Below are 14,301 nucleotides of genomic sequence, written 5' to 3' on the forward strand. Positions count from 1 at the left end.
TTGGGACGTTATTTTGGGACCATTAAGGGTTGGACATTTCATGTTCATCCCGAACTTGTTGAATTAGGCCTATCATAGCCTTTTTAAACTTTTTTGATCTAGCACGTGTTATAAACCTGATGAGAATTTCAAATGGATCCTCTTTTGAAACGGGCAACTTGGAGTTTGGTCCACTTAATGAACTCGAATGCACTTCAATTGTTCCCGTGCATGTATCATGTTGAAGGACCACCCTTAACTTTTGAAAGTGAATCACATTTCTGATTCTAGTCGTATAAGATAAACGTGGTATTGGAAATCAAGAGTAAATCATTTATTATTAAAAAGGATAACTTAAGTTACAATTTAATGATGGATTATTATTCTGTGCTCAGATCTGAGATTGATCTAATTAGATCCAAGAGTCAGTGTTCGAAGGATTGTAGTTTAGCATTGGATCTATGAAGTTCAAGTGTGGGTCTAAGTTAATAAAAAAATTGTATTCATGGTTAAGTAATATTTACTAATGATTGGCACTTTCATAAGTATTCTAAAATATGGTTATACGCGTCCAAGTAATTGATTCTGAATTGGTTAATCCATGATGTTATAAATGTGTTTGTGTGTTATGTTGATAGATGAAATATTATGTTTATGTTCTAACACTCATGTTATGTGATTTAATGGCTTTATTTGATCAAGCAAAAATTTTATATCATGTTAAACCATGATTATTGCATTTTGTTTTGATAAGCATAAAAACATTGAAAATTTCTATTTATGTATGCCATATCACATGTATGGGGTTAGGACGATATTGAAAGGAGGAAGATTCTGTCAGTTTAATGATCTGCATATTCTGGTGGTTTAACCACATATTATGGTAGTATATTTGCGATTCTGGTGGCTTGTCCACATATGTCTTTTCAGGCAGCTTGTCTACATTATATGGTGGCTTGTCCACAATTTTTGTGTGTTACTGGATGGATAAGTTATGGGGAACTTTTTTATGGTGTGTAGCGGAGTTGGGTAGGAACTTTTCCGAAAATTCTGCATTGATTTCTGAAAAACTCTGAATCGACATCATCACTGTAACACCCAGCTTTGGAAGGTCCTAAGTTTAGCGAGTAAACCGAAAGAAATCTAAGTGGCGTATACATCGGGCACATAGTTGATGTTAGAGTATCAAGTAAGGATTGTTCTCTGAATGTGTGGAGATGTAAAGAAGAAGAGATTGGTAAGAGTATTGAGGGTTTTGGGGTAATATGGGTATCGCCAAAGGTATAGTACGCCAAGTTTGTTTAGTTACTGTGCTAGTTCAATTCTAACAAGATGGTTAGGAATGAATGAAGGGATGAATCAGATATAAATATGAGATATTGGATTCTCGTATACGTTTGCCTACAGCTATAAACCATTAATAAAGGTAGTCTAGAAAATTTGTGATATGTGTCAAGTCCCACTATGAGAACATGGGTTTTATATATATTATGATATAGGCTTGAGAAGAAAAGAGAGTGATCTTTTTTCTTCCATTTAAAACTCCATTGTTGATCTGCCTTGGAGCTGAGCATAGATCTTTCTTGTCGAGCTGAAATAAAGGATCTGAGTTCATGTAGAGGGTTGTTTAACATCCTAGGTAAGTATTATGGTCTTGCATGTTGACTTCTAAAAGAGTAAGTCTGTTTTATGTGCGTGAACAGTAAGATGAAGAAGTAAGGCTTTGCATGGGGGTTCTCTGGGTTTGAAATGATGGTAAAGATTATATGAATGAGTTTTAATGGTGTTCAATGGTGTTCATGTGTCTTACAAGTAGAGGTTGCTAAATTTTCTGGATGGATGTGTGAATTTGGAGATCAAGTTGTTGTTCATGAGAACCAGGTGAGTCTCAAAGTTGACTCTTGCATAAACACTATTCATATGACAAACTTTTGTGGGAATTGGTTGAACTATGAAACTGAAATCAGAAAAGTATAGTAAGAATGTTTGCTGAGAATAACATGTATAATTTATATGGAATCTGTCAAGTTTAAGTATGTGTTAAGAATCCTAATGTTGAAATGAGTCTATGTCTGTTCACCGCGGTGGAGTCTGAAGGGGTCCGTCGAGGCTAAAAACATAATCTTTGATATGAATCTTGAAAGAAAAGCCCATGGCCATTTCACCTTTCGAAAGGAACTAAAGGATGGTGATTACCCAATGGGGTTCTCTGCATGTCCCAGGATGATGATGGGCAAACCTCACATAACGTGAGTTTAGGCAAATCCATGTCATAAACACGTTAGGAAAGAAAAGCCTTTATGGCATAATATGAAAGAAAATAATTTGTGGCATAATATGAAAGAAAAGCCTTTGTGGCGTAATATGAAAGGAAAGACTTTGTAGCGTAATATAAAAGGAAAGACTTTGTGGCATAATATGAAAGAAAAGCCTTTGTAGCGTAATATAAAATAAAAGCCTTTTAGTGGCGTGAACTGTTAGGAATATCTAATAAGCTATGAATTAGAATGTCTGTCTCGATGGTAAGGTATGAGTAATTATTAGTTCGATAACAAGTATAACTGAGAAAAGGTCTTGATCTTCTTTGGAATGAGAGTTGAATAAAGTCTTAAGGGTTCTCCATAAAAAAAAGATGTTTATTTGTATGAGTTCTCATGGTAGTGAGCTAAAAGTTGGTATATTGGGTAGGCGTGAGCATTTGATCAAATCGAGTGAAAAAATTTCGAGTTAATCAAGTTAATCGAGTTGATGAATCCTATTTTATCATCCTTATTCGATTTAAAATTTTTTTGAATCAAATCAAGTGGAATGAAATTCAAGTCGATTCGAATCAAGTGAAATTGTTCAAGTTAAATTAAAAAATTAAACATGTCAAATTGAAATCTTGTTACAATATAAGTAATTTCACGTTGGAGCACTTAAATTTGAAACCATATATATTTGAAAACTTTTCAAAGAAAAATAAGAAAAAAAGATACTTTAATATGAAAAACTTGAATCATTAAATTAACTTATTTAGGTCCCAAAATTATTATTTTAGAAAATTTTAAAATTTTAACTTTCTTTATAAATTCTTTAGAATTTTAAAAAAATTAATATAAATTGTGGAATTTTTATAAATATTTTGATTTTCTTTTGTAATTTTTCTTGAGAGAGACCGATTTGCTCATTTTCAAAATTGATAAGGACCAAAGATATATTTACACCAATCATTATTCAATTATTCGAGTTATTCAAATTATAAAATTCAACTTGAATCAAACTCGAAACTCAATTACTTATTTGAGTTGACTTGAAAAATTGAATAACTTGAAATTTAATTTTTATTTTATTTTTCAAATCGAATCAAGTTTTGCTCACCCTTACTATTAAGCACATAATTTATACTTACATGACTTCACTCACAATAGTAGAATCATAGGTAAATAGCTTCCTCTTTATCATTATTTTATGTATTATGCAAATGGAACAAGACTACAAAGTGTCTATGACAAATGATTGATCATCATTAATAATGGTCACTCTCATTATAAAAAAAAACAAAAATGAGATAAAATGCATTAAATTAGGTCAACATATTTAATACAAGATGATGTAAGCACGGCTGGGAGCTCGACGACTTCAAGCCAAACATCTATTGAGCTCCCTAAAGGCCCTATAACTCGAGCTAAAGCTAAGCGCTTTGATGAAGTTGTTTTAGCTTTATGTGCTCAATTTTGGAATGAGAACGAGCTCCATGTTCAAGTAGAGTTTCGGACCAGCTCAACAACGGCTCTTTGCATCTTGGTGCAAGCTGAATTTAGCTCATATTCCGCTCCCCAAGCTCTTTTCAGCTCGAATCAGCTCACTTGAGCTCATTTAAGCTCGTTTGAGCTCAATTTAGTTTATTTTCAGCTTGTTTCTTTTATCATTTAAATAAATTAATTATTAGTTTTAATTTATTCTATTTGATACAAATCATGATCGAATTCCCTAGCTCAAATCAGTTCATTAATTATTTCACTTGTTTTGAGCTAGCCAAATTTAAATACTAGCTAGTCCTTTAATTAAGTGTTTTTAATTTGTCTAGATGATGCCTTGTTTATGTTCAGCTGAACCTATAACTAGTTTAATTTGTTTAAATGCTATGTAGGTTCAGCCGAATGTGAAGAGAAGCATTTAATGAAGATTCATGCACGGTTTGGTTCAAAGAATGTAAGGATGCATGCATGGTTACTTTCAATGAATGGCGGCTGATCCATTGGCTTCCCAAGGTATCTATTCGGCCAAGAGTCATCTCCTACCTTTAATTCCCCAAGGTTGGCCAAAGCTCCATCACTTCATTCATACTTGGTGTTCATACCTAGTGACCATTCGGCTGAAGGTGTTCACACACAAGAGGCTTTTCAAGGCTGACTTTTCACACCTCAAAGGCTGTTCAAAGACCCTCTTTAAGGCTCATAACCTTTCAGCCAAACACCACAACTTCAATACCCATTTATGTCTATGGCCGAATCTAGACAAGACTAAATTAGCTTCCATACATTCACCAGCATTCAAGCTAATTTTACTTAATCAAGAAGCTGACCATTGAAGCTCCATTCAGCTGAATTTAGACTTAGTTTAATTTATGAATATTTCTAGATTATTACAGCACATTCATAGTCGAAGTACTAAGCTTGATTCATTTGTCCATTCGACTATCTCTTGTAATCTATAAATAGTTTACTCTTTTCATGTAAGAAGAACTTTTTTGCCAAGTTATTGAATGAACTATTGTTCTTATGAGGTTTCTTCCTCTTTATTTCGTTTGAGTCTCGAATTGACTTATCTAGCTTGCTAGTGGCATCAACCCGAACTCTTTGAACTTATCACCAACCTTGGTGTGGCGTTCTTCCATCTATTTATACCTTTGGTTCCTACCTCTTTAGGTAACAGGTCAAGGTCCATCTTCTATCATCCATTTACCCACCTTGAGCGATATAAGTCCCGGGGCAATACTCGTTATAGTACTGAATCGATCTTGAAGCTTGAGTTCACTTATCCATTCCCTCATATCTATCAACTATTTACTCTATTTCTTTGTTAAACCAAGCCTATCAAATATCAAACCTATCCAACTTCTTACAAAACGAAAGACTCTTCTCATCGACGATTGGGCAATTAAAGTGATTTGACTCAACATTACCGAGCCGGCTCACATCACAAGATTGTGGACATATTATAAGAGTGACACATAACAAAGCCAACAAAGTCATTGAACAAAAATTTAATATAAAATATAAGTAGCTTTTAATTAAAGTGAATTTTTAAATAATCTATCAAAATTTAATTTTATTTAGATAATTAAATACGTTTACACAAATTCTAATACAATAAAATTTTAATTCGATAAAGCTAAAATATTAACAAAATTAGAATGAATCGTATAAATTATTCAATTAAAATTAATTAATTAAACTAATTATTTATATTTAATAATTAATTTTTTTTCAAAAATTAATTATTGACTTAATTAAATAGACTTGTTCTTTTATTATTTAAATCCAAGGGTAAACCAACCTCGAATCAGCCCAGCAAACTGCGTCATAGGAGACTTATTTCTCACCAATATAGTAATATACTTCAAAAAGAAATAATAAAAAAGAATACAAGTTCAATTGCAATAAGAAAGAGTTTCTTGTTCATGCCAATGTATTAATTAAAAATTGAATAGTAGCAATAAGCATACACAACTGTTTAATTCCAAATAAGCAGCATAAAAAATAAAAAATTAAAACAATTTGCTCAGTTTCCCCTTATATTTCTTTTATAGCGCAAAACCAAGAAATTGCATTTAAAGCTAATTCCCAAACTAAGTTGACACCTTGGTGTTATCCCGAGATCAAAATATTTAGCAAAACAGTGTACTCAAAGGCCAGGTATTCCTGAGTTTAGGCTAAAACCTAATCCGGAGAGACATCAATTTAGAGGTTGTCTTTTAGCCATTTAGCAGCTCCATTTGCAATTGACCTGCAAGATGCCACATTTTCTATGATTATTATACCAGAAACTAACAAAGAAACTCGAAGAAAATGAGAGCAAACATTGACAGAGAGATCCGATATTGATGATAAATCAAATAATGGTAAAATGATTCGTTGCATCTGCTTCACATATTCTAGATAGAGATAAATTTTAAGATGTTTAAATGAAAAATGGTAAAACATGCAACACAAGGTAGGGAGCAATGGTTCACCGGATCTTGCACCACTATCATTCATACCCCATGCATCAATCTTGAATTGAAAGACCATGTCCCAAGCCAAAGAAAAAAAAATTAATTGCAAGTTTCTTTTATACATCTAATCTAATATACTATGTTGCTCGTACACAGATGTTGGGTATGGGTATGTGTCTAAATATCCAAATTGTCAATTAAGTTAAACTCAAGACTCGAGTATTGGTTTGGTTAAATATTAATAGGCGATGACAAATATGTGATGCTAATTTTATAGTAGTATATAATACATTAGTATTTTTTTATATATAATACTTGTTATATCTTTTATACTTTTTATACTTTACTTTTATTTTTATATTTTTTTGTCAAATAGTTTTCCTGATTTTCATCTAATATCTTTTCTTTTCCTTTCTGTCGTTTCTTCTTTATTTTTCTTCTTTTTCTTCCTTTTCATCTCACCCAGTCACTAAGAGTCCGACAGATTCGACCCATATTCCGTACTCTTATCCGTGTCATGCCGTGTTGACACAGGTAGGGCTCCCATTTTGGCAAGTCTGAACAATTGTATATCTATATAATCATATCCATAGCAGCACATGCATGAAGAAAGGTAAGCATGTCAGAACGCATGCACACACATGACGTGGAGAGTAAGAGAGATTACCCGGCAAATTTTTTTAACTTTGTCCACGTATCATTCTCATCTGCAGCTGCTTCTTCAGTTTTCTCTCCATCGGTACTAACCTGGCTTCCGCTAGTTTTGGCTGCATGAGTATGTGAATGCTAAATTTGTGTAATCCAAGCAATAAAGTATGATCTTGCGGAACGTACGAGAAATACAACTTTTGCATATAGCCCAGATGGTGACGATGATATGTTAGTATCGCAATATATTTGACTCATTAAATGCTAAAAGTTTAGGCCATATGTAACAGTGGAGTGCATATGAATTCAGCAAGTTAAATAATAAACAAAAAGTCATCGCTTTCACAAGGCATAAGCAATTGCTTACTTGCAGTTGCGGGTTGAGTCCTAGGGCGAGTTCGAGAGCGACTGCCATTTGTATTACTTAGAGAGGAAAGTTCCTCAAGCAATTCTCGCTCCTTAGCACTGCATGCAAGGAAGAATTACAGTATGAAGTTATTAGAAATAACTAATATCCGAGTCATTGAGGGAACGGATTGGTCAATAACAGGTCAGGTCAGGCAAGGCCACACCATTATAAAGTAGTCTAATTTACCAAACTGAAGATAATTCATATGGTCTAGAAAGAAAATATAAAAGAGAATCAAATGATATATTTAATTCAGAATGCAGTTCAGCTATCCTATTTCCACATAATTAAATGCTAATAAAAATTTCTTATACCTAATTCTATTCGGTATGTTAACTTTGATTGTGAATAAATGGTCACCACGTATAGATGGTTTGTTCAGCTTTGGTGCGCCTTTCCTTGCAAGTACTAATACATCCCCTGGTTGAGTCCCTGGTGGGATCTGTAGGTCAGTCACCCCTTCCACTGTTTTAACCTGTTTAAGTGAAAGGAATCAAATACTTGATGAAGTACAAGGTGTTGGTTAAGGGAAAATAAGAATAAAGTTACACCAAGTATGTTCCTGGGACTCAAGTGTGTCAGATACAGGCATGTCTCCGACATGGGTATGTTTAAAATTTTAAAAAAATTTACATGTATTTGGCGGGTCATAAAATGCCATATGGCTGTCTCGTTGATTGAACATAAGACACCAAAAATACAAATTTGTATCTTTATTTGGATCATGTTAAAAAACAAAAAAGTAGCAGATATAGCTCAGAAAACACTTCACTGTGCAGGGCAGTGATTCGCAAAAACTCTCTGGCATAAAATGGCATATGGCTGTGATGCAGAACCTAGATGAGTTACTTGAGCATGCATCAGGCTGTCTCCCTGATTGAAGCTATGTGCAGTGCATTTTAGGATGACACCTTGAGAATGTGATTTCATAAGGGAGATAGGAATGGGCTTACAAGCAATGTAATAAAATAAAATACGGGACACGATTATCAACCAGATAAGAACTAAACGATCAAAGAGATATGTAGATGCAGGCTTTTACTCTCCAAAGTTGCGCATTAATTTTCTAAACACACATGCTTTTTCATTCAAACTTTATGCATTTCTTTAATTTATAAGAATTAATATGAAAACTAAAGCATAAAAAATTTAATGCATGAATGTAAGATAACGCAAAAAATAGTGAGGAACTACCTTGACAACAGACCCCAATATGGCATCAAGGTAACTAATGGAAACTGTTGACAAAAGATTTATGCCATCTCTTTGAATTCCTGGGACTTCTTGAACATCTAGATATGCATAGAGATCTCCTGGAGGGCCCCTGTTAAAACCAGAGCATTTTCTATACTCAACAACAAGAAAATATCTAAGACCTAAGACTACAGCCTCCTTTATCCTACTTCTGCAGCTAAAAGTTCCTAGTTACTCAACAGTAAGTTTTATTCCTTGCATAAACAAATTTGTCTAAAGTAGTAATAAGCAAAATATAACCACTTGAGACATGAAACAGCATCCCTGAAAATATTATATTAATAAATTTACTTCATAGAAAATAACACAAAAAAACACTAATTGGGAAGAAAAGGAAAGAAATAAAGTGGAAGGGTTAAAATCACAATATAATAACATTTCTGTGACAATACTTCAATGAAAAAACGGACCATCTACACCAAATAAATGCAGTAGAATCATAGTACAAGTGCAAGAAGTTAATGTCATTCCAAAAAGTCAAGGAATTTGGGAAAAGGAACATCACTATCATTCCAACTTAAAATCAAACTTCACCATTCTTAACTTTAAAATGTAAGACTGGATGTTCCCATGCATATTTAATTCAATATAACATGAACAGGCTGTCATGATGCAAGATATAGTTTTGGCTAGTATTTTAACTTCCTGAAGGTAACCACCAGTTCCCTAATTTTACAATTAGCCAACAAACTAATGTTGTATCCTAAAAGTAACAAATATAAATCTACATCTGCCATGAAATCTAGCTGCAACCCTCATACCAGGTCATTATGGATAACAGAAATGAGCTTATGTATATCCAATAACCAATTACAAGAGCAGGAAACTATCTAGTATAACTGAAAATTAAAAATGTAACTTCAGAATGCAATTGGCATTTAATACCCGAATATCTCATCAATATTAGATATACAATAAAAAGTCCATCTACATACCCTTTTGGTCCAGCATCACCCTCGCCTGCAACTCTGAGGATACTGCCAGCACTAACCCCGGGAGGAACTTTGACTTTGATATTTTTCTTAACTCGTTCACGTCCTTTACCAGAGCATTTTCGGCAGTTTTCAGAAATAACTTCACCATCCCCACCACAATTTGGACAAACAGAAACCTAACATATTGCAATGGAGAAGCTATATAAGAAGCATCGTATAACAAAATCATCAGACATTGGTTCAGATCAGAAATCAAGATTGGAACTGCAAACCATGGAGGGAAAAAGGACAACCAAATCATTATTTTTAAACATAATTCCTTCCCTATCTAGCAGGCTAGCAGACACATTAAAAGGTCCCTATATTGAATACAAATATCATCCTGTTCAATGTCTCCTTTGATCTATTTGTTCTGCACTGGAAAAAAAAAAGTACTGGGAGGTTCTTTCCCTCTGCCTTTTGAGTCAAATTCATCAATTGGGATCAATAAAATTACTACAACTTAAATGAATGTAATCCATTACACAATAGCATCATCAGTTTTCCACTAGAACCTGGCTAGACAAAAACCCTTCCACGGATGAGATTGAAAAGCTCATTGGCAATGTCTTCCAAATTTATCTTTTAATCCTTAAGAGGCTTTATCATTTTGGTCTTGGAATTTTAACCATGTACCAAGTACCAACATGGCTCTATCACCATTCCCGTGTGGTAAAGCAGTAGACATTTTTTTGTACAAAACTGATCTTTGGCGTCAAACTCTCCACTTTTACCTCTTTTCTTCACAATATGATTTCCGATTTGTTAGTATACAATGTGACCAACTCAAGTACCAGTGAGTGAACCCACCTCAAGTAAACCACTGTCTACAATTGATGTATAACAATCAGATAGTAGTCCATTGTTATAACTAAATAGAATGCCTAGTACCACCAAGGTCCTGATCCTAAAGGATGTTACACACTTAAAATGTAGAAAATGCCATGATGAGAAATGATCATAAAAAACCTTATTTCCTCATAACACCCCCTGCCATGATGAGAAATGATGATCATAAAATGCCTAGTATCCCCTAGCCCCCAAGAAAAAAGGTGACCAAGAGCCAATTGGACAAGAAAATTTCCAATTACCTGTGAAAACAAGCCAAAGGGCGTCTGCTCGGTCCTCATAACTTGACCCCTTCCACCACAAGTTGAGCATATCCTCATTTTTGACCCAACTTTTGCTCCAGTTCCAAGACAAACTTCACATGTTTCTAAATGGGAAAGCTCAAATTCCTTTTCAGCTCCAAAAATAGCCTCCGAGAATTCTAAAGTAATGTCGTAACTGAAAATATTTGAATTACCAGAACAATATCGATTACAAAAGCCTTTGAAAAAGGATGTATAGATGCATAGATACAGAAAAATGAGAACATATACAAGAACCTGCAAAAAATATTTGATTAACATTATTACCAAGGGCTTATCTGACATAAATGATATTTCTTCATAATCAAACTTACAAGACATTTGAAGTTTATCAAAAAGAGCACTTAGGTAAGTGATAAGATGATAGGATGGGATTTAGTTATATATCGTTGGTTTGACTGGTTATATTTTTTCTGGTACTAAATAAAAAGAAAAGAGCAGAGAGAAGCATGATTTAAGCATTACATGAAAACAATCAAACTATTAGAAAATGAAAGATTGAAATAGTGTGATCACACAAGGCAATAAAACACTGTCAGCAACACAAGAAATGCTACAGATTGGAAATAGAGAAGACCGTAGCCAAGCTTGGTAAACATACTAAAGCAATCAATCAATCAACACTCACTGTAAACAAAGCGAATAATCAAGGACTGGTAACTATTATCAAAACATCAAACGAAGATCTCAACTTACCGTATATCATCACCTTTACTAACCGTACTACGACGGCTTGTTCCGAATCCAGTTTGATCCATGCCAGGAAAACCACCCATACTTGGTCCAAAGAATGTTTCAAAGAGATCAAAGGGATTAGTCTGCAGGGAAAGAAAATTAATGTCTGAGTTTTACTTAGACAGACAGATGTCGAGAGTCTTTGGTGCTGCCTGGGCTAATTGCATGCTAGTTAGTACAGCATCAATCATGACATTTCACAACATTATAGGTGCATAACAGTTTTATTTCCCCATCTATTGTGAAACACAGTTAAAACCCTACACATAAAGCAGACTATGCAAAAAAAAGGTCACTGCTTAGAGGTAGACATAGATCACAAATTGGCAAGTACAAGGAAATAATGACTCAGACAGGATGTCTGAAAAAAATGATTATCTCACAATGATTTTTTGAACTCAACATTTTAAGAGGCATCATTCTTACACCCGGGTAACCAAATATTTTGAAATGAATAACCAAACTATATCTTCCCATGAAGTAATAAACAAGGCAAAGCATATCTAAACTTCCAAGCATATGCCAACCAGATATCCTTTGCAATTATGACTCATGAGTACAAGCTTAATCAGAAAATCTCATAGTAGATGCATACCGTATAAGCACTGGACTGGCCCCCTACTGCACTCTTGACTCCAGCTTCACCGTATTGATCATACAAAGCTCTCTTTTTATCATCTGATAACACCTGACAGTGTTGCACTTCATTGTTCAAAAAACAACATGATGAATAAATTTGAACATGGTAATGTACTTTTACACAAAGAAACCTCTAGCAAAGAAAATTTGCAGCACTCCATGCTCCACAAATTGAAATGTCGCTAACAGAGAAGGACTAAAATATAAAACAATTGTGCTGACCAACATGATAAATATCAAGACTTTTATATCCAATCATAGGATAAATAATAGAATTGAATCTTAATACTTCAAGGCATGTTGAATCAGTATCAACAACACTTTAATAAACTCATCATTAAAGACAATTAATCAACTTGACACAATAAAAACTCATTTTTTGCTTCCCTATTCAAAGAAGAATGCATATCATACGTGTTTTATCACCTCCCAAGGATGAAATGGTCAAATAAATTTAGTTTGTGGGGAAAGAAAATTTCAGATGCTTTTTCAACAGGCTTTACATCTAATTCCTCCTTTACCAGGATTCTGAAGTTGTTTAAGTTTGAGAGGACTTTATAGGGATCATACATGAGTTAGCCTAGATGTCTCGCCCAAAAGGTAAATAACAGCTTGACATATCATTGATCACAAATCACAATAAAAAATAAGAAAGCCGGTATTCATTGTCCTTATAATCTAAAACGTTCCATGCTGTAACAACATTTTGGTCTAAACCTTTTGCGCATACCTCATATGCAGCACTAATCTCCTTAAACTTTTCAGTTGCTCCTGGCTCCTTATTGACATCAGGATGATACTTCAAATGAAGATGAAACGTTACAATGTCAGATTACCAAGACAAATGAAACAGAAGTGAAGAAATAGACAATTCATTAATGTTCACAGTGCCAATACAAACTTAGTAGCTTCAAATTTATATGAGAGCACATTTACAAATTGAAAGAGATAATGGAATTAAACCAGCAAACTAGGAAGAACACCAAGGGTTCCATAGCTTGATTGAATCAAGCCAAATAAGAAAGTTCAAAGAACAATATAAAAGACACCAGCTTGAGATAGTGGTGCATGAAGTACAATTTGATTCCTAGTGGTAGCTATTCTGCCACCGATATTATGACTAGCAACAGATTACAACAAGTGAACTTGGAATAGTTCAAAGAAACAATGGAAAAAGATAGGCCAAATGAGATTAAATTAAACACAAAATAAATTTGCCAAGTAATTGTCACCCCATGCATGCCCTTCTATAAAACCAATAGAAAAGATTGAGCAATAATGCTAAGCGCCTCACACTGATAATGAATTCACATTACTAGAATAATCCATGATATGTTACAGTTTAATTACTCAAAATATGAAAAAGAAAATAGGTTTCTGCCAAAATGATATGACCAAAATAATCCAAGGAACAATCAAGTGTCTTGCCCCATTAAACATTCTTTCATATCCACCAATTCCAACAGTTAAAACTTGAGCCTTGAGCTCTCGGTCCGAATTTCGGGTTCTGCTGGGAAAATTTTCCTCTTTTTCGTAACTCAAAACCTAAGAAAAGAGCTTTTTCCTTCTCTAATACAAAGTATCTTCTCTTAGAACTATATTTAACTATTTCTAAAAAAAAAAAAAAGAGCAGCAACAAAACCCAGAAAGGAAATGCAAAAAACTAAACTTGTAAATTTTAAAGAGGAGGGGGGGGGCAACAACAACAATTGAACTGAGTGAAGTACCTGACGAGCCAATCTACGATAAGCGGCCTTAATTTCTTTACCGGAGGCTGATTTGGGTACGCCAAGAGTAGCATAGTAGTCCCCAGAAGCAGCCACCACCGTGGTCCCAAAACGGTGAGTACCAGCCCTATTATTGAATCTCCAAGAACATGTAGAGGAAGAAGAAGGAAAAGTCACACAAGCGAAGCTGTCGTGGGACCTGAGACGGGTCCCAGCATTGAAGAAAACAGAACAAGAACAAGAATAAGAAGAGGATTGTGAAGTGCTGGAAGGGCGTTCATTTGGAAAACCAAGAGATGAAGGCAGTAGAGATAGAGAAGTAGTGGCAGCCATAAAAAGAAAAAGAAAAAGGAAAAAAAGAAACGAAAAAGTTAAGTTTCAAAGTTGTGGTACAAGGTGTTGGATAAAATTGATATCTCAACAAGACAAAATGTTGCTTTTGATTTTGTAATTCATGTTTGATTGTTGAGCCACAGTTTCAATGGAAACTGCAAAAAGGGAAAGAGAGTGAAGGTAAAGGAAAGGAGAAGAGGGGATAGCCACAAAGATTGGATTTTGTTTGGTTGCAAACTTTGTTTTCGTACCC

At 34.2% G+C, this 14,301-nt stretch overlaps 1 protein-coding gene across 2 annotated transcripts; it reads right to left on the reverse strand.

The window, feature by feature from the left end:
* Window positions 1–5,618: 5,618 nt before the first annotated feature.
* Window positions 5,619–14,301, reverse strand: LOC105773383 (uncharacterized). Of its 2 annotated transcripts, none has more exons than XM_012595216.2 (11): window positions 13,716–14,300; window positions 12,719–12,787; window positions 11,945–12,037; window positions 11,311–11,432; window positions 10,555–10,750; window positions 9,425–9,600; window positions 8,430–8,559; window positions 7,550–7,710; window positions 7,194–7,291; window positions 6,846–6,945; window positions 5,619–5,970 (listed from the first exon to the last, which is right to left on the reverse strand). In XM_012595216.2, the coding sequence occupies exons 1-11, from the start codon at window positions 14,046–14,048 to the stop codon at window positions 5,925–5,927; spliced, it is 1,524 nt and encodes a 507-aa protein (XP_012450670.1). In that variant the 5' UTR covers window positions 14,049–14,300; the 3' UTR covers window positions 5,619–5,924. The 2 variants fall into 2 exon arrangements, 1 of the variants encoding a protein (XP_012450670.1); XR_008196803.1 differs by having other exon boundaries at window positions 5,921–5,970; window positions 6,846–6,964; window positions 13,716–14,301.

The sequence above is a fragment of the Gossypium raimondii genome, chromosome 6 (assembly GCF_025698545.1).
Source record: "Gossypium raimondii isolate GPD5lz chromosome 6, ASM2569854v1, whole genome shotgun sequence".
Taxonomy (NCBI): Eukaryota; Viridiplantae; Streptophyta; class Magnoliopsida; order Malvales; family Malvaceae; genus Gossypium; species Gossypium raimondii.